Genomic DNA, 27,676 nt, shown 5'->3' with positions numbered 1-27,676 from the left:
CGGAGGCGGGGCGGCGGGGCGAGCGGGGCACCAGAGAGGACTCTGCGGGGCACTTCGCCATTGGTCAACACACACACACACACACACACACACACACACACACACACACACACACACACACACACCACACACACACACACACACGGGATTCAAGCTCTGGTCGGTCGTCTGAGAAGGGCTTGGGGCTGAAATCGTGCCCGAAAATCTGTATCAATTTTGAATTGTTTTTGGAAATAATTTTCTTTTGGTTCTAGGCGAAGCCCACACACGTGCATCCGATGCAGTGCTAGCGACGCTAGCGTGGCGACGTTAGTGTTGTTTGTAGGCGGTGCAGCGGCGGGGCAGCCGTGCCCTGTTTCGCGACCGCTTCGCGGAGGTCCCCTGAGTCACCGTGTGGCGCACGGCGCGGCGCGGCACGGCACGGCACGGCGTGTGCGCCCAGTGTGGCAGTGCACCGGATCGCCCCGCACGCCACTGTAGCGCCGTGCGCCAGCGGCTGCAGCGGCCCCGCTTGGCTGCAGACTGATGCCGAGAGTCGTCTTCGTCGCTCTGTCTCTCTCGCACTCATGGGGCGTCCCGTGCAGGTGCGAGAGAGGCAGAGCGACGAAAACGACTCTCGGCATGAGTGTGAAGGGAAGGTTCCGGCCGCCAGAGTGCGCGCAAATGGCGGATAGGGACACGAGGGACACGGAGGGGGTGGCGGAGGAAGAGAAAAAGGCAACATTCCTGTCAGATTGCCCGGCCGGGAATCCGGACAATGCGGGGATAATCATGGAGTGCGAGTGTGTACACAAAGTACTTGTTGGCGGTAATTGACATTTTAAGACGCGCTGATGATGGTGAGGCAGCGCCTCGGCGCGGTCAATGGGCGCGCGGCGTTATTCAAAAGCCGCGGTCCTGGGTTCGAACACCAGCCGAAGGCGCGGTTTTTTCCTCGCGCGAACTCAAGTGATTTGGCGCGCGCGGAGGCAGTGCGCGCGGACCGGGCTTTCGATTCCACTTGGAGGCTGTCTCTCTCGCACTCGGGAGGCGTCCCGGGAGGGTGCGAGAGAGACAGCGACGAAAACAGGGTTCGGCATCGGCCTGCGGATAGCGTCCGCGTGCACTAGTTGCAGTCCAGGTTGTTACCTGACCAAGGTGCCCGCCCTGCCCCGCCCCGCCCCGCACAAGTCAAAGGCGATGAGCAGCGGCCGGCCCAGCGGCACGCCAGACGGGCGGGGCGGGGCGCGGCGGGGCGCGGCGGGGGCCCGCGCGGCGCGGCGACAGGGAGGGGGGGCGCGGGGGCACGGCGGGGTGAGGTCCGGGTCCCGGGTCCGCCTGGCGCCAGCAAGCAGGCCGTGCCGTGCCTCAGTGCCTCAGTCTCACCCTCGGCTCTGGCCTGTTGCCTTAGCTAGTCCCGTCGGGGCCGCCGCCGTGCCGCCGTCTCTCCGCCGCCGCGCAGCCACGCAGTGCCGCACGCGCTCCGAGCTCGTCAAGGCCGTCGCCGTGGACGCCGCCGTCGTGAACTCCGCCGCTGTGGACTGCCTCGCCGTGGACTCCACCGCAGCACACCCTGCGTCCAGGAGGCCCACGAGGGCATGAGGGCCGATGAGAGCCGCAGTAGTGAAGTCCGTGCACTGAACTCTCCGGGGGCCTTGCCTGCCTCGCCGCGGGCCCCTGACGAGGCCACGGCCTGCCACGGCCCCTGGCCAGGCCTTGCGGCCGGCTCTTCCCCGTCAACGACATGACCCCCTGGACGCTCGCCACCCTCGCCGTCGTCGCCGCCCTCCTCTGCACCACCCATGCCGCGGAGACCATCACAGGTGAGTCCACGACGCCGGGTGACAGCGCTCATTCATTGCGCGCGCCGTCCCGGGTTCGAATCCCAGCCAAGCCAGTGCTGACACCTCGCGCTCCTGTTCCAAAGTCATCGCAATGCCCGCAAATCAGGCCTAAAAGTCGCCGTCAGCGAGTTCGATTTGGCGGGATTTCGCGGCGGTCTCGCGGCAGTGCCTCGACGGCTTTCTGTTCCACGCACGTCGCACGTCACGGCCCAGGGCTGGGGCGGGGTGTCTCAGGCAACGTCTCCCGGAAGTGTCATTAAGATGCCGGCATATTTGACTATACGTCAACAAGGCGGCCTCCATACACCGCAAAACAAACACGTAAAGTGGACGTGCGCCAGCTCCAACCCGTTTCAGGGAGTTTTTCAATTTCGGTTCATTTGTGAAAGGGGGTGCACAGTGGGCCAGAAGACCGGTGGAGGCGGTCAAAATCCCGGACGCGTTTTGAGCTCCAGAGTCGCTAAATGGGACTCCAACCGTGTGACACCACCAACGGATTGTTCTCCGAACGGGGAATCCATTGGTTGGGTCACACGTTCGGTTCGGGTCCTGTTTAGCCACTCTGGAGCTCAAAACTCGTCTAGAGTTTTGACCGCCTCCACCGGCCTTCTGGCCCACTGTGGGGCGGGAGTTTTCTCCGTTTTCTCACAGCGCTGGGCCCCGCCATGGCCGCGCGGCCGAAGGGACCGGGTGCAGCTATTTCCCCGCTCTCTTATCGTTGATGACTCAGTGCTTACGGGTAAAAACAACTCCTCCAATGTTTGGTCTTTTCTTAGTACGGCTACGCGGGGAAAAATTCAAATGGGCCAACAACTCTGAAATGGCGCAGGCGAGATCTGGACCGCGCTCGCCCGCTACTAATCTGCTTCTCGAATCGGCCCAAAGCCGAAACCACTTTTCGGCGTGGGCGCGCGTGTGACGTTTGGTTGCGTTAGGTTGGCGGAAGTGCCGCGGCAAAGCCACGCAAAGCCGGCAGGCAAAGCGAGTCAAAGCGAGTCCAAAGCGAGGCAAAGCGACCGGCCTTGACCCACCGAAACGCCGATCCCGAATCCCGCTTTTCCCGTTTTGGCGCCAACATTTAAATCTATTCGAACGGCCAGCGCGTCGCCGCCAACCCGAGCCGGCGTCGCTCGTGCGACTGCAGCGCGGCCAGACTGATTCCGAGAGTCGTTTTCGTCGCTCTGTCTCTCTCGCACTCCTGCGGCGCCCCGTAGAGGTGCGAGAGAGGCAGAGCGACAAAAAGTCCACAGGCTGATTCCGGGCCAAGGGGAAATAACTCCAGCCAAATTTGTACACCGAAATTCATCAAACTTGTAAAATTCACTAAAATTCATGAAAATTCATCATAACTCGATTGAAATTCATTGAAATTCATCGAATTTTGACCGAAACTCGACTGAAATTCCTCGTAATTCGACTAAAATTCATTGGATTTGTACACCGAAATTCATAGTGGTTTCCCCTTGTTCCGGGCAGTGTTTTCGTCGCGCTTCCTCTCTCGCACACTCTGACATGAGAGAAGTGCGAGAGAGACGGAAGCACGGTTCGGCACAAGCCTACAGTGCAGCGGCGTCGTTGAAATCCCTTCCTCCTCGGCAATTGGCTATTGATTCGGAATTATCGAATGTCGAGCGGGAACATTCAAAGACTCAATTCTACGCGACCACCTTGCCGTGCTGGTGCTGTGCTTTTGCAATCGCACACGTCAAAAAACAAAACCAGCCTTTTTAAAAAAACATTGCGCAATCGTCCAAATCTCCGGAGAAACTTTTTCACGCGTGTTGGTGCGATGAACGCAAAAGTGCCTTACAGCCGCTTCGTTTTGTTTTCCAACCGTTTTCGAGTGACTCGCCGATACAAACGCATCCGACGCAGAAAGTCGTAAGTGGCGGTGTGCCGCGCGCCAGTTACGCGTTTTATTTTGTGGGCACGCCGTCGTCGAGGCGCGGCCGTCCCACAGTGGGCCAGAAGACCGGCGGAGGCGGCCAAACCTCTAGACGCGTTTTGAGCTCCAGAGTCGCTAAATGGGACTCGAATCGAACGTGTGACCCCACCAATGGATTGCTCTCCGAACAAGGAATCCATTGGTGGGGTCACATGTTCGGTTCGAGTCCCATTTAGCGACTCTCGAGCTCAAAACGCGCCAAGAGTTTTGGCCGCCTCCACCGGTCTTCTGGCCCACTGTGCGCCCGGGCCGCCTCGCCTGCCTCGCCGGCCGGCCGAGCCAAGTTTACACACTTGCCAAATGGGCGAATGAAGCAGAAAGGCATCCCATTGAGAATGAGTCCGCCCTGGAAGGACGGCTGGAAGGCCTGGAGGGCCTGGAGGGGCTGGACGCGACGCAGCCGTCGGACGGACGGGATCTCCAGTCCAGCGACTCCAGCACACTGATTCCGAGCGTCGTTTTAGTCGCTCTGAGAAGCTCCAGACAAAAAAAACCACTTGGTCGGCGACATCCTAGGAGCGGGCGCTTGTTGTGTTTTTTCGGTTCCTTCTATGTATACGAACTGCCGAAAAGACACTTGGACGAAATCCGACACCCCCTGTGGCTTTGGTACGGGTCTAAACACCCCAAAAACAGCTGTTTTCGAGGGTTTGGGACTAGATGGGTTCTCGCAAACCGAGATCCAAAAAAGTACCCAAATGGGTCTCAGATACTCAAAAAAATGCGCTCTTTCGAATGCCGTGTCGAACGAGGCTCTACGACGTCGGGCTTGGATGCTACGGGCTCTCAAAGTTGCTCAATTTCACTATTTTTACTGAAGATTTGAGCATATCAGGGCCGTTTGAAGTAGACCATCGGCGATTTCGCTCCTCTTTGTCTTGAATGGTGCCTACCCATAGGTAAACACCCCCACAAAATTTCAGCCATGTCAGGCAATTATTAGAGGAACTGTGAACAATTTAAGTTTTGGGTCATTTTACCACTGGGCTTAGGTGTTTTTGGGTCCAGAAAAAATATTTTTTTTAGCTATCTACTTTTGATCAGCACCTCTTGAAACGCCTTTTTAACATGGTGCCTCAAAACTTTTTTCGAGGACAAACTTGCCTTTTTCTCCAAGTTATGTTCTAATTACAGCTAGAAAAAGACAAGTTTGTCCTCGAAAAAAAGTTTTGAGGCACCATGTTAAAAAGGCGTTTCAAGAGGTGCTGATCAAAAGTAGATAGCTAAAAAAATTATTTTTTCTGGACCCAAAAACACCTAAGCCCAGTGGTAAAATGACCCAAAACTTAAATTGTTCACAGTTCCTCTAATAATTGCCTGACATGGCTGAAATTTTGTGGGGGTGTTTACCTATGGGTAGGCACCATTCAAGACAAAGAGGAGCGAAATCGCCGATGGTCTACTTCAAACGGCCCTGATATGCTCAAATCTTCAGTAAAAATAGTGAAATTGAGCAACTTTGAGAGCCCGTAGCATCCAAGCCCGACGTCGTAAGCCTCGTTCGACACGGCATTCGAAAGAGCGCATTTTTTGAGTATCTGAGACCCATTTGGGTACTTTTTTGGATCTCGGTTTGCGAGAACCCATCTAGTCCCAAACCCTCGAAAACAGCTGTTTTTGGGGTGTTTAGACCCGTACCAAAGCCACAGGGTGTCGGATTTCGTCCAAGTGTCTTTTCGGCAGTTCGTATACATGGAAGGAACCGATAAAACACCACAAGCGCCCGCTCCTAGGATGTCGCCGACCAAGTGGTTTTTTTTGTGTGGAGCTTCTCTCTGTCTCTGTCGCACTCATGGGGCGTCCCGTGAAGGTTCGAGAGAGACAGAGCGACGAAAACGACTCTCGGAATCAGTCTGCAGTTGCGAATCAAAGAATCCAGCCGGGAGGACAAAGCCGGCAAACGCGGCATGGCCGAAGCGCCGAGCGAAAACAGCTCGCGATAAGAAGGAAGCGAGGCGTTTGCCGGGTTTTTCAACTCCGCGGCCGCGCCAAACAACGAAATCCAAATACGAGGCGGTTTTCACGGTTTCCGATTTTCCCGAATGCTTCCTCCACCGGTAGAGTCGGCGACGCGCCGTCGTCCGCCCGCTGCTGCAGCGCGGCCAGCGCGGCGCAGGGCGGGCTGCCTCGCTTCGTGGGGGGTCTAGGGGGTCCTGGCGGAGTGGAAGGGGGAGTAGGGGAGGACGCTGTTTGCTGAGCCTGCAGGTTAATTAAAACTGCGTTTCCATCCTTGAAAAAACAAAGTCGCCCAGGTGTGTTCCTGGGCACGCTCACTGACAGGGGCGGCGAAACACGCGGAAAGTCGCGCGGCGTCGTCAAATTGGTTTCCGTCGTCGGAGGCGAGGCCGGGCTTTGACGGCGAGGTCGTGGACTGACTGGACCATCGCGACGACGGCCTTCGCGGCCTTCGCGCGAACCGACGCGGACCTTCGGGTTCAGGAGTCCCCGGAGCCGGGCCTCTTATTTGCATTCACTTGGTCAGCTATGCTGACCGGCCTCCTCACAGTGGGCCAGCAGACCGGCGGAGCGGCCAAAAGTCTAGACGCGTTTTGAGCTCCAAAGTCGCTAAACAGGCCTCGAACCGAACGTGTGACCCCACCAATGGACTGCTCTCTGAACGGGGAATCCATTGGTGGGGCACACGTTCGGTTCGAGTCCAGTTTAGCGACTCTGTAGCTCAAAACGCGTCTAGAGTTTTGGCCGCCGCCACCGGTCTTCTGGCCCACTGTACCCCGCAGAGGCGCGAGAGAGACGGAGCGACGAAATGACCGGGGAATCGGCCGGCGAGACGGCCTCGTCGAGGACCGCCAGCGCAAAGCCAGCCGGACGCAGCATTTAGCCTGGAAGCCTTTTAAACGCGGCTAAAGGCCGCAAAAGGCAGCTACAGGCTAAATCGACGGCCGGCAAAAGGCCTTTTGCCTTTTTACTTGAAACCGTCGTCGAATTAGTCGGCGCGTCTTTATCCTTTTTCCCCTTTCCCTGCGAGATGCGCCGGCGGTTTGATTACGTCGTGGCAATGCCCATTTGAAGCGGCTAAGTGGCGCTGTCGCTCTGTCTCTCTCGCACCCCTACGGTGCCGCGCGGCGCGCCCCGTGAGTGCGAGAGAGACAGAGCGATGAATCACTGTTCGGAATCAGCGAGCAGCCCTGCCGCCATGCCCCTCGAGGTCCACGACCGACCGCGCCACTGCCGCCACGCCGCTGCCCTGGCCACCGAGACCGCCGGCTGGCCGACCGGCGCCCGAGGCCCCGCACAGTGGGCCAGAAGACCGTTGGAGGCGGCCACAACTCTAGACGCGTTTTGAGCTCCAGAGTCGCTAAACAGGCCTCGACCCGGCCGTGTGACCCCACCAATGGATTCCTCATTCGGAGAGCAATCCATTGGTGGGGTCACACGTTCGTTTCGAGTCCCATTTAGCGACTCTGGAGCTCAAAATGCGTCTAGAGTTTTGGCCGCCGCCACCGGTCTTCTGGCCCACTGTGCCCCGCCAAGCTTCGCGCACTTAGCGCCGTCTGCGTCCGCGCCACAGTGTACGTGCACCGTGGTCCAGGCCGCCGTCGCCGAGGTCCAGGACGCACCTCGTCAGCACGACGGCCACCCTGAGGCGCTGCAGGGTGGCGGGCCTGCCTACCACACCGCAAGGCGCGGATAGGTAATCGCGGCGCCCATAAACGCTCCAAAACGACGCACTACTCCGAGGGGCCGGGGACTTTTAGACGCTGCAGCGCGCTGAGGCGTGCGTGGGGTATTGACCGTGAGGGTACCCGGGGAAGTGCTCGTAATGGGGCCTGGATTGGGCAGGGCCTGCGGGGCCGGCGGGCCTCGGGGGCCTGTGCAGGGTCCGGGGGCCAAAGGGCCCCGCCCTGGAGGCCCTGGAGGCCCTGGAGGCCCTGCGCTCGTTACCAACGAGGATGTGATGATGGGTGTGCTGACTAATTGTAATTGATGAGTTTGGGGCCGGGCCCGGCGGGCCGGCATGGGAAGGTACCCAAGGTACCCAAGGTACCGCCCCTTGATGGCCTTCATTTTCGTTTCGGTCGTTTTATGCGTTTTGTGTGGTCAACATCTTGACTTCTCCATTGTGTGGCGCGGCCGCCGCCGTGCCGCCGTGCCCGCGATGCAGTGCAGTGGCATTGTGGCTGCGTCCATGCACACACACTCATGACGACTCGATTCTCGGAGGGGCCATTCAAGCGGGCAGTGCGGTAGCGACATCCGAAAACGAAACACAAATCAAAAATTAAATTGACCTTTGTTGCTTCTCGTTTGAATGCTCACAGCGGTGTATGTTTCACATGTCGGTCCGCCACCGCTCCGTGCACGCGCGTCGTCAAGTGCACGAGCAACGAGGGGCGGCAACCTCCGAGAGAGAGGGAGAGGGGGGGAGGGGGGAGGCAGCCAAGCCCGGCCCACCCAGCAGGTGACCGCCCCGAGCCCCGCGCCCCGCGCCGTCCCGGGGCTTAGGCGTGTAACTCTGTAACCTCTTAACTGGATAGGATTGTCTAAATGGATACGGGCCGCCGCCCCGCCCCGCCCCGCCCCACCCCGCCCCGCCCCGCCCCGCCCCGCCCCGCCCCGCCCCGCCCCGCCCCGCCCCGCCCCGCCCCGCCCCCCCGCCCCCGCCGCCCCCCGCCGCGGTTGACTCGGACGGACTCGGAGCGGAGCGTTGCCCCGATGCGGAATGCGGCTACTTTGTGAATGGCCGCTATGAGAAATTCGGTGGCCGGAGTGACTGGCCGGCCAGCAGACTGATTCCGAGAGTGTCCCTGTCTCCCTCGCACCTTGCACGGGACGCCCCGCGAGTGCGATAGAGACAGAGCGACGAAAACGACTCTCGGAATCAGTCTGCAGGCCGGGCAGACCAGGCACGCCCCTGTAGGCTGCGCCCGAGAACGCCGCCTGTCTCTCCCACACCGCCCCTACGCGACGCCCCGCGAGTGCGAGAGAGACGGCGCGGGGAAGCCCTGCTTCAGAGTGAGCCGGCGCTCGCGGAAACGCGTCCGATTCCTGATAACTGGCAAGTGCGGGAGCCACGCGGATTAGGGCGGGCTCGTTACGGTGACGGTGACCTCGGCGACGGCGGCGGACACTCCGCCTACACGGAACGACGGAACGGCGCCGGCCTCCAGGAACCCCATCCGGGGACATCCGAGGACCTCCGGCACTGCGCACAGTGGGACAGAAGACCGGTGGAGGCGGCCAAAATTCTGGACGCGTTTTGAGCTCCAGAGTCGCTAAATTGGACTCGAACCGAGCGTAAGACCCCACCAAAGGATTGCTCTTCGAACGAGGAATCCATTGGTGGGGTCACTCGTTCGGTTCGAGTCCTGTTTGGCGACCCTGGAGCTCAAAACGCGTCTAGAATTTTGGCCGCCTCCACCGGTCTTCTGGCCCACTGTGCTGCAGCGCCCTCCCGGACCACGACACGCTGTCTCTCTCGCACCCTCACGGGACGCCCTGCGAGTGCGAGGGAGACAGCAAAGACGGGGATCCCCGGCGTCATTACAAACCGGCAGCCTAATCATGTGGCGGACGCGGCGGGCAGCAAAGCAACCAACACCGCGGTGGCGGTAGGCTCGATTCGTCGCTCTGTCTCTCTCGCACTCAAGGGCCGTGCCGTAGGGGTGCGAGAGAGACAGCGCGACGGCGAAACGATCGTTCGGCGTGAGCCGAAATAACGCGCGCATCACGCGGCGACAGTGGCGTGGCACGGCGTGGCACGGCGTGGCGGCCGCGGTTCTCCCCACGACGCGGCGACAGTGGCATGACCGCGGGGCCGCGAGACTGCGTGACTAGGGGCGTGACGCGTGCGTGGGCTGCCGGCTGAATCACACCATCACACACGCGCGTGTGTCTGCGGCGGCGTCGCGGCGTGGCGGCGGCGTGGCCGAGCCCTTCCCCCTCCCCCCTCGCGCGGAGAAGACGAGTCAAATGTCGCCGCCACTTCCTCTCTGATTCACCAGGAGCCCGGCCGGCCGGTCGCGCTGTCTCTCTCGCACCCTCGCGGGGGACGCCCCGTGTGCGAGAGAGACGGCACGCCGCCAAGTGGAGTGACTCAACGACCCGACGGACCGACGCACCGGAAGTACGGACGTACCATCGCGGCATCGCGGCGTGGGAAAAGGACCGCATCGCCTGGCGTTGCCTCAAACCGACAAGACTTTTCCATTTTTTCGCGGGGGGTCGCTGTAATTTGCCTTCGCCGGCAGCAGCGCGCTGCTCGTTTAGCCAGCCCCGCTGCACAGTGCGGTAGAAGACCGGCGCCGGCGGCCAAAACTCCAGACGCGTTTTGAGCTCCAGAGTCGCGAAACAGGGCTCGAACCGAACGTGTGACCCCACCAATGGATTGCTCTCCGAACGACGAATCCATTGGTGGGGTCACACGTTCGGCTCGAGCCCTGTTTAGCGACTCTGGAGCTCAAAACGCGTTTTGGCCGCCGGCGCCGGTCTTCTGGCCCACTGTGCGCTGCCTCGCGGCGTGGCGGCCGTGGAGGCCGTGAACGTGAACCACTTGGAGGTGGCCGTCAGCGTCCGGGGCCGACGGCCATCGCGCGCACTGCTGCGCTGCAGCGCACTGCACGACGTGTGATATCGAGATATCGAATCGAGGTATCGGCGGGCAGCGATTTACTGTTGGCACTGGCGTGGCACGGCCAGGCACTGCCCACGCTGGCGCCGGCCCGACTTGCCGCGCTCCCGTTTAATGCTTGCTATATTGCAAAGGCCTGTTTACCCTGGCGTCCGTACTGCGTAGCGCGTAGCTACGGCGTGGCCACGGTGTGGCCGACTGATCCCGCACAGCTCGCTCTACATACATATCTCTCTCGCACCCCTGGCGGAAGGCATGGCGGAAAGCCCCCCCAGTGCGAGAGAGACGGGCAGGTGCGGCGCTAGACTACCGGTGTAGTGGCGGACGGCCTCGCGCGCCTCGCGCCGAGCCTCGCGCCTCACCGCGGCCACCGTGCTCTTGTTTTTCCACTCCGTGGTGCAGGTTAGGTTAGGTACACTCTAAATATGGGGTGACAAAGGCGCCCAGTTTCTGGACAGCCTACATTTAGAGTGTAGTGTTTGTATGGGATTTCTAAGTCTAGGCTAGGCCAGGGTTTTCTTCTTTTCTTCCTTTTTAGCGTGTGGTGCCTGTGTCGGGTCGTCCAGCGTCTGCGTGAATAAGGGTTTGGGCGGTTCCGGTAGGTTAGGTCAGGCTAGGCTCGCTCCAGACTCGCACTGCACAGTGGCCCAGAAGACCGGTGTGACCCCATCAATGGACTGCTCTCCGAACGAGGAATCCATTGGTGGGGTCGCACGTTCGGTTCGAGTCCCATTTAGCGACTCTGGAGCTCAAAACGCGTCTAGAATTTTGGCCGCCTCATCGGTCTTCTGGCCCACTGTGCGCTGGGCGCTGGGCTCGTGCCGCGGTGGCCGCGGTGGCGCGTGTGCAGTGTAAAGGGGCCCGTGCACTCCGTGCTCGATACGTACCCGCGATCTCGGCGATACGGCCGCTGCAGCGACTGATTCCGAGAGTCGTTTTCGTCGCTCTGTCTCTCTCGCACCTGCACGGGGCGCCCCATGAGTGCGAGAGAGACAGAGCGACGAAGACGACTCTCAGTGTGCAGGGCGCGCTGGGCCCAGACCACTGCATATGAAGACGTTGGGCTGGAGCCGATGCCAAGGCGTTGTTGCCGAGTACAAGTGTGACCCTGATAGATCGATAGTTTCGATAGTCTCGATCTAGGCGTGCGATCTCTCGCTCCCGCTCGAACTCTCACCTACAACACGCCGCTACCATGCTTCTGCTACCACGACACTGTCGCGACAAGGTTTTCATTCCATGCGTTTCTTGTACTGGCAGAGATCGGTTTATTCATGAGGATTTTGTTTCTCAGAATCTGGGGTGATTTCTTTTCAAATTTAGTAGTGTTGTTTTCCTGCTCGCAGGCAAAAACGCACCCGAAAAATGTTTTGCTTCGTAACTGTCTGTACTGTGCGTATTGCACACACAGTCCAACACGCACACACGCACGCTCGCACTCACACACGCGCGGGTTCGTGTCCCTCCGTCGCAATAACTGGTTTTAATCGATTTGCCCGCGATGGTCAATCCGATGCATTCCCCCCAATAAATCAAACCAGAAAACTCGTTTGCCATGTCAATCGCCCTTATTTTTTTTGTCTGTTCTATTTCATTTTTCTTTTTTCGGAGAAAATTAATCCGAGTTGAAGTATTTAATTGTCAAAAGTCAGAGAGAAATTCAAAGACAGAATTTTGTTTTGAACGGGCAGCGCCCTCCCTTTCCACACACACAGAATCCTGCTGCATCCCGCATGGCGGTGCAGTGTCGCAGTGTGGTGGCAGTGCAACCGCACAAAACCCTAAACCCCTTGCCGCTGGCGCGGTGGCCGTTGCCAAGACGCGGCCAAGCGCGGCGGGTGGAGGGGCAGAGCCGGGCAGAGGGGCAGAGCCAAAGCCAAGCGGCGAGGGTGCGACAGCGTCTCGAATGTCTCCAAACCATCCCAATAATGTCCCTGGAAACACGTCCGAGCCGAGCCGAGCCGAGCCGAGCCGCCTTTCGCGCCGTTTCGACGTTTTGCAACGCCGCCGGCTCAGCCAATGCAGCCAATGCAGCCAATCAGGCGACTGCTGGTCTGGGCACACTGGGCTGGGCCTCCGGTCTCCAGCGACCACTAAAGGTCGTCGAAGAATGCAACACTGCTGCACCCAGCCGAGGCGGCGCCACGCCACTGTCGCATTCCTCCCGAAACCTGAAATAATCAGCATTGCTGGCCGTCTCTCTCGCACTCGCGGGGCCTCCCGCAGGGGTGCGAGAGAGACGGAGTGAATGCCACAACGACGACGCGGCCGGCAGACACTGATTCCGAGTGTCTCTCTCTCCCTCGCACTCATGCGGCGTCCGGTACGGGTGCGAGCGGTGCGAGAGAGACAGACCGATGGGGGAGCCGCCAACGGGCACCTGTTGCACCAGCCACCCCGCCCCCAGACAGGCCGCCAGGCCGGCAGGCCGCGCACCGCGCACAGGTGGGGGCGGTGGCCAACCCGGCCAACCCCGCCAACCCCCAAGCAGCCACAGCGCTGCTGCTGGACAAGCTGGACAAGCTGGCGCTCATTCCAAACAGTGCCCCCGTCGCTCTGTCTCTCTCGCACGCGTCGAGGGTGGCAGTGCGAGAGAGACAGAGCGGACGAAGCCGCCGATTGAGACCTCACTGACTCAACAGCCGCCGGCAAGGCACGCAATTTGAGCGCGTTATTCGGACTTTGTCGAGACGCCGGGCGACTTCCCGGAACACGGTGCCCCTTTGGGCCCTACCGGCCCCACCGGCCCTTCCAGTGCCTTCCAGCTCCGCGGGCCCTACCGGCCCTACCCCATACAAACTGGACAATGGAGCAATGAGTCACCACCGTCCACTTAGCGCCCCCCCCCCTTTTCCCGTGACTTCCCTGGAATGCGGCCCGGGCAAGGCCAAGGCGGAGGCAGGGGCGGGCCCGGGGGCGGGGGAGGACCACGTCGACGGCACCGAGAAGAGAACCCCCAATGGAAAACTCTTGTCGGTTACCTTGGTTACCTGCTGTGCGGGGCGGAGTGGCACAGAGTGGCGGGCCGCCGGCAGAGGCGCCTCATATCACCGGCCCACCACACTGTCGGTCGGCCCTCCCGCCCACACACGAGCCGGCCGCAGTGGGCCGCAGTGGCCCACCCTCAGAGCCGACCGCGGCCGCCGCCCTCCGAGCCAGCGGGGCCCAGCGGGGCTGGCTGACCAGCGGCCCGCCGGCGGCAGTGTGGCGGCAGTGTGGCGGCACGGCAGACCGCCGCAGACTGGCAGACTCCCGTCCGCCAGATAAATAAATAAATAAACAATGCGGTGCATAAATAAGGCGCAAAATGAATGAATGGGCTGGTTAACGAGGGCGGAGGGACCCCCGCGGAGGTCCTTGGGCCCCACCGACCCCACCGGCCCCACCGGCCCCACCAGGTCCCACAGGGGGCGCGACACGGACCCGCCAGGCCCCGCCACACGCAAACGCGCGCGCGCACACACACACACACACACACACACACACACACGCGCGCGCGCACACACACACACACATTCGCACACTGGCACTCATCGGCAACTTGTGTTCTGTTCGCAGGAGAGCGGCAGCCCTGCAACGAGGAGGGCGAGGCGGTGCACGTGGACAGCATCAAGGACATGCGCTGCTTCTCCTGCATGTGCAAGGTAAAGTCAAACAGCGTGGAAACCGCGGAACACTTTGTATAAACGGCGGCCGGTCTCGCCGGGGGAAGGGGGAGGGGGAGGGGGGTTTCCCAGTGTAGTGGCAGCATTTCCCCGCCGAGAGCGTTTTCTTCGACCCATGAGCGTTTTCCCGCCAAGAGCATTTCATTGGCCAGAGGCTATTTTTTCCACGAAGAACATTTCTTCGATCCAAGAGTATTTTTCCGCCGAAAGCATTTCTTCAACTCAAGACCGTTTTTTCCCACCGAGCGCATGTCTTCGGGCCGTGGTGAGGGCGAGTGAGGTCCGGACGGAGTACACCCCACCCCTCCCCACGCAGGCGATCAAGCTCTCCCCCAAGAGCTCCCTGCTCCACACCTCAGCCGTCGTATCGGCGTCATGCCGCTCCATTTTCAGCATTCCACCTATAAAGCACCCCCCGTTCCTAAGTACCCCATCCATCCTCATTGACGCCACTTTATCTCGGGGGGCTCTTTTTGTTTCTTTTTCGTCGAGATGCCAGGAAACGACGTGCAGAGGGCTCTCTTGTTTTATTGAGGTGTGTGTGTGTGTGTTTGTCCGAGAGAGAGTGAGAGGGGGGGAGAGGGGGGAGAGAGAGGGGAGAGAGAGAGAGAGAGAGGGAGAGAGAGAGAGAGAGAGAGAGAGAGAGAGAGAGAGAGAGAGAGAGAGAGAGAGAGAGAGAGAGAGAGAGAGAGAGAGAGGGGGGAGGGAGAGAGAGAGAGAGCACACTGTCTCATTCCGCGAGCAGGCTGGCGCAGGCTGGCCATCGTCACGCGTCACGACTCGTCACGTTGGCCAACAGACAAAGGGGCGCCGCGGCCCTGCCGCCCTGCCGCCCTGCCCCCTGCACTGCCCTGCGCGGTTCGGTTCGGCTCGGCCGAGAGTGAAACCTGATGATCGGTCCGCCGCCCCGCCCAGGCGATCCCGACATCCCGACCCGAGAGGCCGAGAAGAGAGGTTGCGTTCGGGAAAGGGCCGAATGGACGTCGGTCGGGCCGAGTGGGTGCACAGTGGGCCAGAAAACCGGTGGAGGCGGCAAAAATTCTAGACGCGTTTTTAGCTCCAGAGTGACTAAGTGGGACTCGAACCGAACGTGTGACCCCACCAATGGATTGCTCTCCCAACGAAGAATCCATTGGTGGGGTCACACGTTCGATTCGAGTTCGACTCTGAAGCTCAAAACGCGTCTAGAATTTTTGCCGCCTCCACCGGTCTTCTGGCCCACTGTGGGGCGCTGCCGCGGCTGCCGGGTCTGCGTGCTGCACCTCGAGCGACGGCCGCCGGGCCGACGGGGAGGAACAAGGACGTGACGCGGGAGGTACGAAGATCCGAAGACAGCCGGCGAGCCAGCGCGCTGATTGAGTCTTGCCGTGCAGCACTGTGTTTGTTTTTCCCGCCGCGGCGTTGCGCGAGTTCCCGCCAAAACGGGCCGCTGCGATTGGTGCGTTTACTTTGCGCGGGGAAAGCCGCGGAAAAGCCGCGGAAAAGCTAGGGAAAGCCAAGGGCGCGGAAGCACCGAGACGCCGGGACGCTAGTCGCACCCACTGTGAGAACAGAGCGCCGCCGTCCACGTCCACGACGGCCCGGTGCACAGTGGGCCAGAAGACCGATGGAGGCGGCCAAAACTCTTGGCGCGTTTTGAGCTCCAGAGTCGCTAAATGGGACTCGAACCGAACATGTGACCCCACCAAATGGATTCCTTGTTCGGAGAGCAATCCATTTGTGGAGTCACACGTTCGATTCGAGTCCCATTTAGCGACTCAGGAGCTCAAAACGCGCCAAGAGTTTTGGCCGCCTCCACCGGTCTTCTGGCCCACTGTGCGACGGCCCGGTGACCGCGGCCCGGGCGGCGTGTTTTGAGAATGATAGAAATCAGCTGCCACTCGCGTCGGTCGTGTCTCGCGTCCCTTCGGATCCCTTCGGATTTCGGAGCAAACCCGCAAAGGCTCTCAGGCTCGGTGGGTGGTCAAGCCGTTTACGAGTGGATCCTCCGCCGCCCCGCTGCCCCGCCGCTCTCGGCGCTGTGTGTTTTAGGAAGGCGGCATTCTCCGTCTTTATCTGGGCACCGCCATGGCTTCTCGGAAAGCGGCTTGCAGTACAAAGTACGAAACGACGAAACGAAACCAACATGACTTTTTAAAGTCGACCGCCGCTCCGTAGGTGGCTGGAGCGCGGCAGTGAGGCAGCAAGGCAGCGGCAGCGAGCTAGAGGCCGTGCGTCTTTACTGCTTACATTAAGCTAAGTGGTTCCCTGGTTCCGTGAACCCGTGTCGTCCTTGTTTGTTTAGCCGGCGTCACCTTGCCACTGCCTTGGTGCTGCCTGCCTCGGCGCCTTGGCACGCACGCCGTCCTGGAGGCCCTGGAGGCCCTAAAGGCCCTGGAGGCCCTGGAGGCCCTGGAGGCCCTGGAGGCCCTGGAGGCCCTGGAGGCCCTGGAGGCCCTGGAGAAGGTGTGGGCCCCGGGCCGTAGTTCCATATAGAGGGCGGGCCTGGACGGCCAGGGAAGGGCATTGGCTACGCCTCCATAGCTTTATGATTGCTCCAGGGTTGCTCCAGCATGGCCCCAGGATGGCTCCAGGATGGCTCCAGGGTGGCTCCAGAATGGCTCCAGGGTGGCTCCAGGGTGGCTCCAGGGTGGCTCCAGGATGGCTCCAGGGTGGCTCCAGGGTGGCTCCAGGGTGGCTCCAGGGTGGCTCCAGAGTGGCTCCAGGATGGCTCCAGGGTGGCTCCAGGATGGCTCCAGGATGGCTCCGGTACGCGCTCGGGCTTGCCGCGCGGACGGCGCGGTCATCGGCGACGTGCATCCGCACTTGCATCTCGTGCTGTGCCTGCTGTGCCGAGGCAAGGCAGGCGAGACTGCGCTGGAAGGCTGGAGAACCCAACCCCCCACCTCCTTGAACGACTCCTCGAACGACTCCGAGGACGAGGCGAGGCCTTGCCGCGGGCGGGGCCAAGGCGGGGCCAAGGCGGGGCAGCGGGCAGCGGCGGGGCTGCTGCCCCACCGAGTCCCGGTTACCGAGTCGCCGAGTCGGCGCGGCGCGGCGCGGCGCGGAACCCCTGCTGCCTGAGTGCCTGCTCGGCCTGCTCGCCGAACCAGGGCGATTCTGTTTGTAAAATTTGGCGTCCTGACCTTCTGGGCGAGGCACGGCTCGGCCACGGCACGGCCACGGCACGGCCGGGCTCGGCCACGCCAAGGTGGAGCAGCCCCTCCACTCCAGGCCTCCGGGCCGCCTCCAGGCCGCCTCCAGGCCGCCTCCAGGCACCACATCTCACATCTCGCGAGATGTCAGCCTGGAAAGATATTTATACTCGCCCACCTGCCCGCCTGCCCGCCTGCCTGCCCTGCCGCCGGCGGACCAGCCAACCTCACCGACCGGCCTGCCGGCCTGCCGGCCCCGAGTGCTCAAATTACCACGCGCCGAATAATAAAACCGGAACCGGAACCAAAACGAAATTCATCCGCTGTTTTGTGTGGAGCCGGGCCGGGCCGCCTGCCTGGAGGCTGCCTGCCTGAAGCGGATCAATCTGGTCGACCGGCCGGCCTCCCCGGCCGTTTTAACAAACATAAATAAAAGAAAGTAACTTCGCTGTACGGAGGGTGTGTACACACTGTGTACGCGGGCCGCGAGGTGGCCGTCGCTCGGAAACTGCGCGCCTGCCTTGCCGCTCCAGCGCCGCTCCAGCGTGTTCGCGTCGGCGCGGCTGGAGGCTGTGACGCTGGAGCTGCGTTTCGTCTGGGCTCCAGGAAAACAGCAGAGTCGTAGCGTGGGCCCTATCCCCGGCTCCCTAGAACGATTCCAGACTGTTCCAGCGGCAAGGGTGGCAACCTAGGGCAACCCTCGTCCTGCACCGGCTCGCTCGCTGCCCGCCCGGCCCCGCCCCGCCCCGCCCCGCCCGGCTGGAGTAGCCAGCGTGTGCCTTGGCATGCAGTCAAGCCGGTCCCCCGCGCCCCCGCCCGCCCCCGCGCCCCGCGCGCCCCGCGCCGCCTCTGTGGCCACGTCTCTCGATCCGATCACCGCACTGCCTGCCTGGCTGCCGGGCCGAGCCCGCAACGAGTTAGCACAGCTACACATCGTACACACCTGTTGCAGGCGGCAGCGAGGCAGCGCGCCGACCTCCAGCAAAGCCCAGCCAAGCCCAGCAAAGCCCAGTCCGTCCCGTGTCCAGTCCGCCACGTCGGCCAAATGACCGGCGCAGGCGGCCAAAACTCTAGACGCTTTGAGCTCTTTGAGCTCCAGAGTCGCTGAGCAGGACTCGAACCGAACGTGTGACCCCATCAATGGATTCCTTGTTCGGGGAGCAATCCATTAATGGGGTCACACGTTCGGTTCGAGTCCTTTTAGCGACTCTGGGGCTCAAAACGCGTCTAGAGTTTTGGCCGCCTGCGCCGGTCTTCTGGCCCACTGTGCACCAGTCCGCGGACTAGCGCGGTTCGCGTCGCTGGCGTCGTGGCGTCGTTGGCGTCGTTGGCGTCGTTGGCGTTCTCCGGACGAGCCGGACGGACGTCTCTCAATCAATAAATCAAAACGCCGCCCAAAATAAGCTCGCCCGCTCGGCGTTGCTCCGCGTTCTCCGCGGTGCTCCCCGGACCACCTGGCCGGCGACCTTGCCCGGCTTGCCCGGCGCGGGGTACGCGACCCGCGGAGATGCCTTATCATCACCGGGCGCCCGGCGCCCTGGCCGGGCTGGCAGGCGGCAAGGACCCACGAATCCGTTCTCATCTGGCCGCACAGTGGGCCAGAAGACCGGTGGAGGCGTCCAAAACTCAAGACGCGTTTTGAGCTCCAGAGGCGGTAAATGGGACCCGAATCGAACGTGTGACCCGACCAATGGTTTGCTCTCCGAACGAGGATTCCATTGATGGGGTCACACGTTCGATTCGAGTCCCATTTAGCGACTCTGGAGCTCAAAACGCGTCTAGAGTTTTGGCCGCCTCTACCCGTCTTCTGGCCCACTGTGGGCCGCCCGGACCGCGCAGTGCGCCAATTTGAAACCAGGACTAGTCGTAAACTGGCTCGGCAACGCAGTTCGGAACGCAGTTCGGAACGCCTCTCGTTTTCCGATCGGCAAGTCGAGGTGGCGCGCCTATTCGGCCTGGGAGATTCATCAGTCTGGCCGACGCGCCGCGGCGCCAGGCAGTGCCGTGGCAGTGCCCTGCCGGCTGACTCCGAACACGTCGCTCTGTCTCGCTCGCACTCGTAGGGCCTTAGCGGACGCCCCACGAGTGCGAGAGAGACGGAAGCAGCCCGCCGGCAGCCTGGAAGCGTTCTGAAAACAGCTGTCTCTGTCACGTCGTCGCGTCGCGACCAGCCATCCTGCAAGCGGAAAATTTCTCCACCAAAACAGACGCGCGCGTGGCGCCAGCCCGGCCGCCTTCGAAAAAAAAAAAAAAAAACAGTGGCGCTTTTATTTTAATTGGTTTCTGTTTGTTTCCAGAATGGCTTCGTTGAGTGCCTGCAGGAGTCCTGCCCGGCCCAGCAGGGCTGCTACCTACTGCTCGCGACACCACGCGACTCCTGCTGCAACGTCTGCAAAGGTAGGTTTGTTGAGGCTCAGTTAGATTTAGTTAGGTTAGGTTACGTTTAGTTAGGTTAGGTTGATTTGGCCCATTGGAAATAAAGAATCAGTCGAGGGGGTATGCACTCGCGTAATAGTCGGTTCACTCTATCTGTAATAGCACGCGTAATAATACGCGTAATAGTCGCGTTATAGCAGAAATTGTCAAAATTTGATCAATTTTGGTGTGTTTTAGGCAGTTTTTAGCCAAATTCCGATTAATTTGTGGCGTAATAGAGCGTAATAGCGTAATAGTCGGTACACAGGTTCAGAGAGCGCATACCCCCTCGGAATCAGTACTACTGTGTCTGCGCGATTCTCCGACTCTGTGACGCTGGTATTGCCTTTCCTTTCCTTCGGAAGGCCCTCGCGGCGCCTCGCGGAATTCGCCTTATCTTCCGGATAGTGATGGCGTTGGCAGGTCGACTGCTGTCGACCCGAACCACCCGAACCAGACACGTGATAGTAGTCTGAGGGGGGAGGGGGGCGTCTGGAATCCCGAGAGAATCCGGGCAGCGGGTATCCGGTCCTGCCAAACTCCCCGGTAGGTCGTCGCGTTCGTCCTCGACGAGAATGTCGCCCTGCACAGCGATTCGACGCCGTCTCTCTCCCACCGGTGCGGGGCGCCGCGCGAGTGCGAGAGAGACGGACGCACTGCGCCGCGAGACGCGTTTTGTTTTGTTCGGCGTGCGAGCGGACGGCGTCCCCGAGCCACGTAACGCCGGGCTGCATTCCGGCCTCCGCGGGCGACGTCCGCGACGTCAGAAATGTTAAAAACGCGGGAAAGGCAAGAGCGCCCCGTTGCACAGTGGGCCAGAAGACCGGCGGAGGCGGCCAAAACTCTAGACGCGTTTTGAGCTCCAGAGTCGCTAAACAGGACTCGAACCGAACGTGTGACCCCACCAATGGATTCCTCGTTCAGAGAGCAATCCATTGATGGGGTCACACGTTTGGTTCGAGTCTTACTTAGCGACTCCGGAGCTCGAAACGCGTCCAGAGTTTTGGCCGCCTCCGCCGGTCTTCTGGCCCACTGTGCGTTGGTTGGCTGTCGTTGGCAGGCGCGGCGCCGCGCGGTGCTTAGTGACTGGTCAGTCTCCGACCGGAACCTCGGCGGCCTGGCCTGGCCACGCCGTGCTGGCCGTGCTGGCCGGGCCCTCGAGCTGGCTGGCGCGCTGGCGCGCTGGCGCGCAGGCACTGGCGCCGGCCGGGCGGCTCCACGGCGGCTCGCAGCAGGTCCAGGCTGTCCAGGCCTCCGGGCCTCCAGGCCGCGGCGCGTGGCGGCGGCGCGTGCGTGGGTAGGGGCAGCGGGCAGGCGGGGCGGACGGGGCAGCCAACCCAAAGCCGCAGGGGCAGGCCCGCAGGTCGTCAGTCCGGCGGCAGTCCACAGGTCCGGCAGGGACATGTTCACCTGGCAGCGCCTGGCAGCCCGGCCGCGCCGTGAAATATGCCGGCCGACGCTCGTAACCAAGCGCCAGACTGATTCCGCTCGTCGCTCTGTCTCTCTCGCAGCGCCCGCAGCCACGCGGCACGGCCCGTGAGTGCGAGGGAGACAGAGCGACGGCGAGGATAGGACGGCGGCGCGTGGCGCGTGGCCCGTCGTCGAGCGCCTGCGGGCAGCGGGGTAGGCAACCGTGACCGCCGTGAGGAGCGGGTGGCCTACCCCGGAGTGCGCGGGCGCTCCGCCGACTGGAGGACTAGGGGGACTAGGGGGAAGACTATGGATAGCGAGGACTAGGGGGAAGACTGAGGACTGGGGACGCGGGGACTAGGGGGAAGACTGAGGACTGGGAGGACTAGGGGGAGGACTGAGGACTGGAAGGACTAGGGGGATGTCTGAGGACTGGCAGGACTAGGGGGAAGACTGAGGACTGGGGACTGCGAGGACTAGGGGAAGACTTGGGACTGAGGACTGGGAGAACTAGGGGGAAGACTGAGACTGGGAGGACTAGAGGGAAGACTGGGAGGACTAGAGGGAAGACTGGGAGGACTAGAGGGAAGACTGAGGACTGAGAGGACTGCGAAGACTGGGCACGCGGAGCGCTATCTCGACGAGTATCGCGACAAAGAATGCGGTTTCGGTTTGAAAGCTGAATCAGATTATCCCGTTCGAATGTGCGCACGTGGCCGCGCCGGCCGTGGACGCGGACGCGGACTCGCGGACACGCGGACGCCGTGGACGCGGACCGGGAATTTATAGGGAGCGCGTCGTATCGCGTCTCCCGGTTTGCTGATCTTCATTAGCCTGCCGTCGCGGTGTCTCTGTCCCTCTCGCACTCGCGGGGCACGGCCGGCGGGGCGCAGGGGCTGGAGAGAGACAGCGACGACGCGTGTCCCGGCGCCCGTTTCCGGAACTACGGCCTCGGGGCCCTGTCGGGGCCCTGTCGGGGCTCGGGGCGCCAGGGTGGCGGGCCACGGCGGGCCACGGCGGGCCACGGCGGGCCCGGGCCCTGGTCACGACACGTCGCGACAAGATGTCCTCTCCTTTCCTTTTCTAATTCCGGTGCCCAACAGGTTGCGACTACCACGGCAAGAGCTACGCCAGCGGCTCCGAGTGGAAGGACCCGGCCAACCCGTGCCGGGTCTTCACGTGCAAGGCGGGGGTGGTGACCGAGTCCGAGGAGGTGTGCTACGTGCCGTGCCCCGCCCACCAGTCCCTGCCGCCGGCACCGTCGCAGTGCTGCCGCACCTGTCCGAGTAAGTCAGCCGCGGGGACAGCGTCAAAGTCACCGGTTCCAAAGGTCGGCGGTTCGAATAGCGATTTTTGATTTATTTTTTGTCGCAGCGTGCCCGATGAGCGACAAGGAGCGCGACCGGGACAGCCGGTCCGTGACGCTGGCGGAGGACCCTTGCGTCAACTGCCAGTGCCGGGGCGGCCGCCTGGCGTGCTCCAAGAAGGCCTGCCCCGTGCTCAACTGCCCGCCGACGCAGATCGAGCAGTTGCCCGGCCAGTGCTGCCCCGTGTGCAAGGGTGAGTCGCGGAGAGCAGTCCCTCCCAACGCAGCACAGTGGGCGCAGGCGGCCAAAACTCTAGGCTCGTTTTGAGCTCCTGAGTCTCTAAATGGGACTCGAACCGAACGTGTGACCCCACCAATGGATTCCTCGTTCGGAGAGCAATCCATTGGTGGGGTCACACGTTCGGTTCGAGCCCCATTTAGCGACTCTGGAGCTCAAAACGCGTCCGGGATTTTGGGCGCCTCCGCCGGTCTTCTGGCCCACTGTGCGCTGTGATTGACATGATTGTCGTCCTCCAGGAAGCCGGCGGCTGCTGTACGAGCCGCCGCTGGGCAGCTGCCTGCTGGGCCTGGAGATCCGGCAGTCCGGGCGGCCCTTCCACGTGGACCGCTGCACGTCGTGCACGTGTGTCAACGGCACCTCGCTGTGCCGGCGGCCTTCCTGCCCCGCCCTGGACTGCCCGGCCGAGCTGCAAGTCACCGAGCCGGGCCAGTGCTGCTCCAGCTGCACGCCCGCCCTCGAGAGCAAGGCCGCCTGCACGCTCAGCGGACAGACCTACCAGGTGAGCTCGCGGACCGCCACGCCCGCCGCGCCCGCCGCGCCGAGCTCGCGAGGGGAGACAACTTTTCACACACTCAACATCTTATGATCGTTTTTATACGTACACCCTTAAAACCTTACGAAGTATTTTGAGCATACGTATATCAAACTAAAATACTTTGTTATACGAAGAAATAGTTCGTAAATTACGAAGTATTTTCTTTGTAAGCTTACGTATGCTCAAAATACTTTGTTATACAAAGTACTTTTCTTTGTAAGGCCCAAAATAGTTTGTAAGGTTTTCTCAGTGTATTACGATGGTTTTTCATCGTAAGGTACGCATAAATTTGCACATACGTAATATGCTTAATTTTTCATCATATTACGCATGAATTTCATTGTATTACGCATGTTTATCATCGTATTACGCATGAATTTCATCGTATTACGCATGAATTTTATCGTATTACGCATGAATTTTACTGTAGTACGTATGTTCTCATTTCAACGTATGTTACGATGGCCCTTTCATCATAAGAATCTGAGGGTGCAATTTCTTCAAAGTGACCCATTCGAAGAACAACAAGATTAAGACTAAAAAGATGGAATAGCAAAATATTTTTACCCGGTTGCTAATTTACGAATGGGAGTCGAACCCAACAGCCCCACACCGGAGACAGTTCACCGGTCGCCCACAATCCTTAGCGTGTGGTGGTCGGAAAATGTCTCGCACTTTGTGGACGGTTTCCTTTGCTGGAGTTACGGAAGTTGAGGCTAGAGTGGGAGTAAAGGATGGTCCGTTCCGCCCCACGTGCGCGGAGTGCAGCCTACCCCGCAGGCTGATTGCGAACAGTGTTGTCATCGCTCTGTCTCTCTCGCACGCATGGACCGCCCCGTCTGAGTGCGAGAGAGTGAGAGAGACCAGAAGCCCTGTCCGGAATGAGTCGGCTGCCGCCGGCCCGGCACTGCAGACTGATTCCGAGAGTCGTTTTCGTCGCTCTGTCTCTCTCGCACCTATAGGGGACGCGACATGAGTGCGAGAGAGACAGAGCGACGAAAACGACTCTCGGAATGAGTCTGCTGCCCCGGCCGGATGCGGGCTGGAGGGACCAGGGCCAGGACGCTATGCACACGACACGCTGATTGGGCTCTGTGTTTGAATTTTGAATACCCTCGTTAGCGTGCAGGGCCGGCGGGGAGAGAGGGGAAGAGGGGGGGGGGGCTCAACAGTCATAGACACGTGATGAAGACGCGCGAAGACGCGGCGGGGAGGGCGGAGCCGCGGAGCCTGCTAAAGGAGTAAAGGAGTCGTTGGCTCTCTCATTGTGTGCCAGCCTGCAGACTGATTCCGAGAGTCGTTTTCGTCGCTGTGTCTCTTTCGCTCTCGTGGGACGACCCGTAAAGGTGCGAGAGAGACAGAGCGACGAAAAGGACTCTCGGAATCGGTCTACAGCAGCCTTACCGGCAAGGGCTTCCAGGTAGTCCGACAGCGACAGAGCAAAGAGACTGAAGAGACTGCGCACCAGTGTGTGGACCGTGCTTAAACAAGGGGACAGCATTTCGGCTACTGTTGTGTGTTGTGACGGTGGTCCCGGCGGTCAGGTGTAGGGAGCCTCGTAGAACCTCTTGTCAGGTGGCACGCCTTGCGATGCCTTGCGCGGTGGCGGGGGTGCCAAGGCGAGGCAAGTTGGGTCGCCTACCCTGACGGCGCACAGTGGGCCAGAAGACCGGTGGCGGCGGCCAAAACTCCAGACGCGTTTTGAGTTCCAGAGTCACTAAACAGGACTCGAACCGAACGTGTGACTCCACTAATGGATTCCTCCTTGGGAGAGCGATCCATTGGTGGGGTCACACGTTCGATTCGAGTCCCACTAAGCGACTCTGGAGCTAAAAACGCGTCTAGCTAGAACTTAAGCCGCCTCCACCGGCCGTCTGGCCCACTGTGCGGCGACACGCGTCTGGGAGACTTGACACGTGTGTGACCCTTTGGTGCTGATGTTCCAGGACGGGCAGCAGTGGCGGCTGGACCCCTGCAAGTGGTGCGTGTGCTCGGGCGGCGTGGCGCGCTGCACGGTGGAGCGCTGCCCGCAGCCCGCGCCGCAGTGCCCGCCGCACCAGCGGCTGCAGCAGGTGGACGGCGAGTGCTGCCCCAAGTGCGTGGACACGGACGGCGTCTGCGCCGTGTTCGGCGACCCGCACTACCGCACGTTCGACGGCAAGTTCTTCAGCTTCCAAGGCTCGTGCAAGTACCAGCTCGCCGCCGACTGCGTCAACCACAAGTTCTCCATCCGCGTGACCAACGACGCGCGCGCCACCAAGACGTCGTCCTGGACCAAGACGGTGTCCATCAAGGTGAGGCTGCAGACTGATTCCGAGAGTCGTTTTCGTCGCTCCGTGTCTCTCGCACTCATGGGACATCCGTACAGGTGCGAGAGAGACAGTCCGACAAAGACGACTCTCGGAATCGGTCTGCTGGCCGCTTGGTTTCAGCGGATTCGAACCCCGTCAACAGCGCCGAAAACCTAAACCCCGGTTTCCTTTCAGGTCGGCGCCGTCAAGGTGAACCTGGGCCAGCATCTCCGGGTCAAGGTGAACGGCGTCCGCATCACACCCCCGTTCCGGCTGGCGGGCACCTCCGGGCAGGGCGCGCAGGGCGCGGACGCCGGCGTGGACGCCAACAGCGAGGTGACGGTGGAGAAGCGCGAGGACACGGTGCTCGTCACCACGGGGGTGGGCGTCAAGGTCACGTGGGACGGCAACTCGTTCCTGGAGGTGTCCGTGCCCACCACGTTCAAGGGCCAGCTCTGCGGGCTCTGCGGCAACTACAACTCGGTGGCCCGCGACGACCTGACGACGCGTCGCGGCCGCCTCGTCGCCGACGTGGAGCGCTTCGCGGCGTCGTGGCGCGTGGGCGGGCGGCACGCGTGCGCGCGTCCCGGCCTGCTGGGCCTCGGCGGCGGCGTGGGCCCCGGCAGGCCGCACCAGGCCGGCGACGCGCCGCCCGCGTGTCTGCGGCTCAGCAGCACGCGCCGCATCCGCGACTACCGCCGATGCAAGCCGCTCATCGCGGAGGCCTTCTCGCCCTGCCACAAGAAGGTCAACGCCGAGATGTACTTCAAGTAAGTGTGAGTCGCCAGCCGAGGTGGTGGCGGTTCCGAGCGGGTCGCAGCGGGCCGGTGATAAGCCAAGGCAGCGATAGGCCACTGGCCGCCACTGGCCGCCGCCGGCCGAAACACGCGGTGCGCGACCCAGCGCCCCGCGGCCCGGCAGCCCCGGCAGCGAGGAATGATTTTTCCCGTTTTATCGGGAAGGCGAGATAGCGAGTGACGTCTTTGTGTTTTGCTCTTGTTGCAGGTCGTGCCTGCTGGACATGTGCGAGTGCCCGTCGGGTCGCTGCTACTGCGAGGCGTTCACGGCGTACGCGTACGAGTGCCGGCGCGCGGGGGCGGCGCTGCTGGACTGGCGGGCGGCGACGGGGTGCGTGGCGGGCTGGGCCGAGGAGGCCAGGGTGCCGCCGCCCTTCCCGCCTCGCGCACGCGGCGGCGGCCACCACGGAGGCCGGGGGCGCGGCGGTGGAGGCGGCGGTGGTGGCGGCGGACAGCGTGGCCGAGGTGGCGGCGGTGGTCAGCGGGGCAAACAACGCGGTGGCGGCAGCAGCGCCAACTTCCCCCGCGTGGCGCAGCTGCAGCACCTGACCGGCCTGGCGGGGCTGCGGCTACCCCAGCCCGGGGCGTCGCGGCCGCCGCCCCCCGGCTTGCATTGAATCTCTCTAGTCAGCCTTCCCCGCCACGCGCAGCGCGTATCGCGGAGCCAGGGCGCCCCGACCACCTCCGCGTAGACAGCTTGAGCACCGCCGGCCTGCTTCAGGACCTGCTTCAGGACCTCATGGCACATCGGCTTCACACGACTCGCCTTCAACTTTTCGGTGGCAATGGTGAGCACGTCGCAACCAAACGCTTCAATGTCCGCGCCAGTCGCCTGCATCCTTGTTTCCCTGTGCTAAACCACGCGTTTCTCGGCTTCCAGGAAGCTTGCAGTGAGGTCGCGGCGCTGGTGCCCTCCGCCGCGCCGGGCCGAGACTCTGGGCGTGGCGCGGTGCGTCTGGCGGCTGTCGGGCGTCGCGACGCCGTGCCACTGCCACTCTCTTTCCCGGACGGGCCGACGCGACGCGACGCGACGCGGCCACATTCTTGGCGTTCCGGCCATGCACGGCACACGTGCGGCGCGGCATGGCGCCTCCAAGAGCGCCAAGACCACCTGGCAGCCGGGCCTGACGGCCTGACCGGGCCCCGGGCCGCGCCGTACCGAAGCCGGCCCCCCGCGGAGATGGTCGTCGTCGTCCAGGCGCCTTGCCTTCCTATCCGGTCCGGCGGTCTTTGCACACGCGGGGTCGATGCGAGGAATGCCGTGGCCGTGCTAGGCCAAGCCCTCGGCCGGGCCGCTGTCGAGTCCTACCTGCCCTGCCTCCTGCACCACCTGCATCGGCACGGCCAGCCCCGGCCCTCGCCGCGCCGCGTCGCCACGCCGCACTGCGTCTCCATGGACAACCCGTTATGACGCAACCAGCCGCCCCGCCGCGCCCCGCCCAACTTGGCTTCGGAGTGTGGACGC

The 27,676-nt window shown here is 62.0% G+C and overlaps 1 protein-coding gene across 1 annotated transcript; it reads left to right on the top strand.

The window, feature by feature from the left end:
* Nucleotides 1-1,396: 1,396 nt before the first annotated feature.
* LOC117651649 (BMP-binding endothelial regulator protein) lies at nt 1,397-26,552 on the top strand (the record flags this gene model as incomplete). The annotated part of the gene is made up of 9 exons (XM_034395846.1): nt 1,397-1,802; nt 13,916-14,001; nt 19,454-19,553; nt 22,085-22,267; nt 22,356-22,541; nt 22,825-23,087; nt 25,070-25,417; nt 25,610-26,184; nt 26,420-26,552. Coding segments are annotated over exons 1-9 (1,953 nt in total), but the record flags the coding sequence as incomplete, so codon positions are not given.
* Nucleotides 26,553-27,676: the final 1,124 nt, after the last annotated feature.

The sequence above is a fragment of the Thrips palmi genome, unplaced genomic scaffold (assembly GCF_012932325.1).
Source record: "Thrips palmi isolate BJ-2018 unplaced genomic scaffold, TpBJ-2018v1 HiC_scaffold_6, whole genome shotgun sequence".
In the NCBI taxonomy this organism is placed as follows: Eukaryota; Metazoa; Arthropoda; class Insecta; order Thysanoptera; family Thripidae; genus Thrips; species Thrips palmi.
Note: the sequence above shows the minus strand (reverse complement) of the source record. Positions and strands in the feature narration are given on the sequence as shown.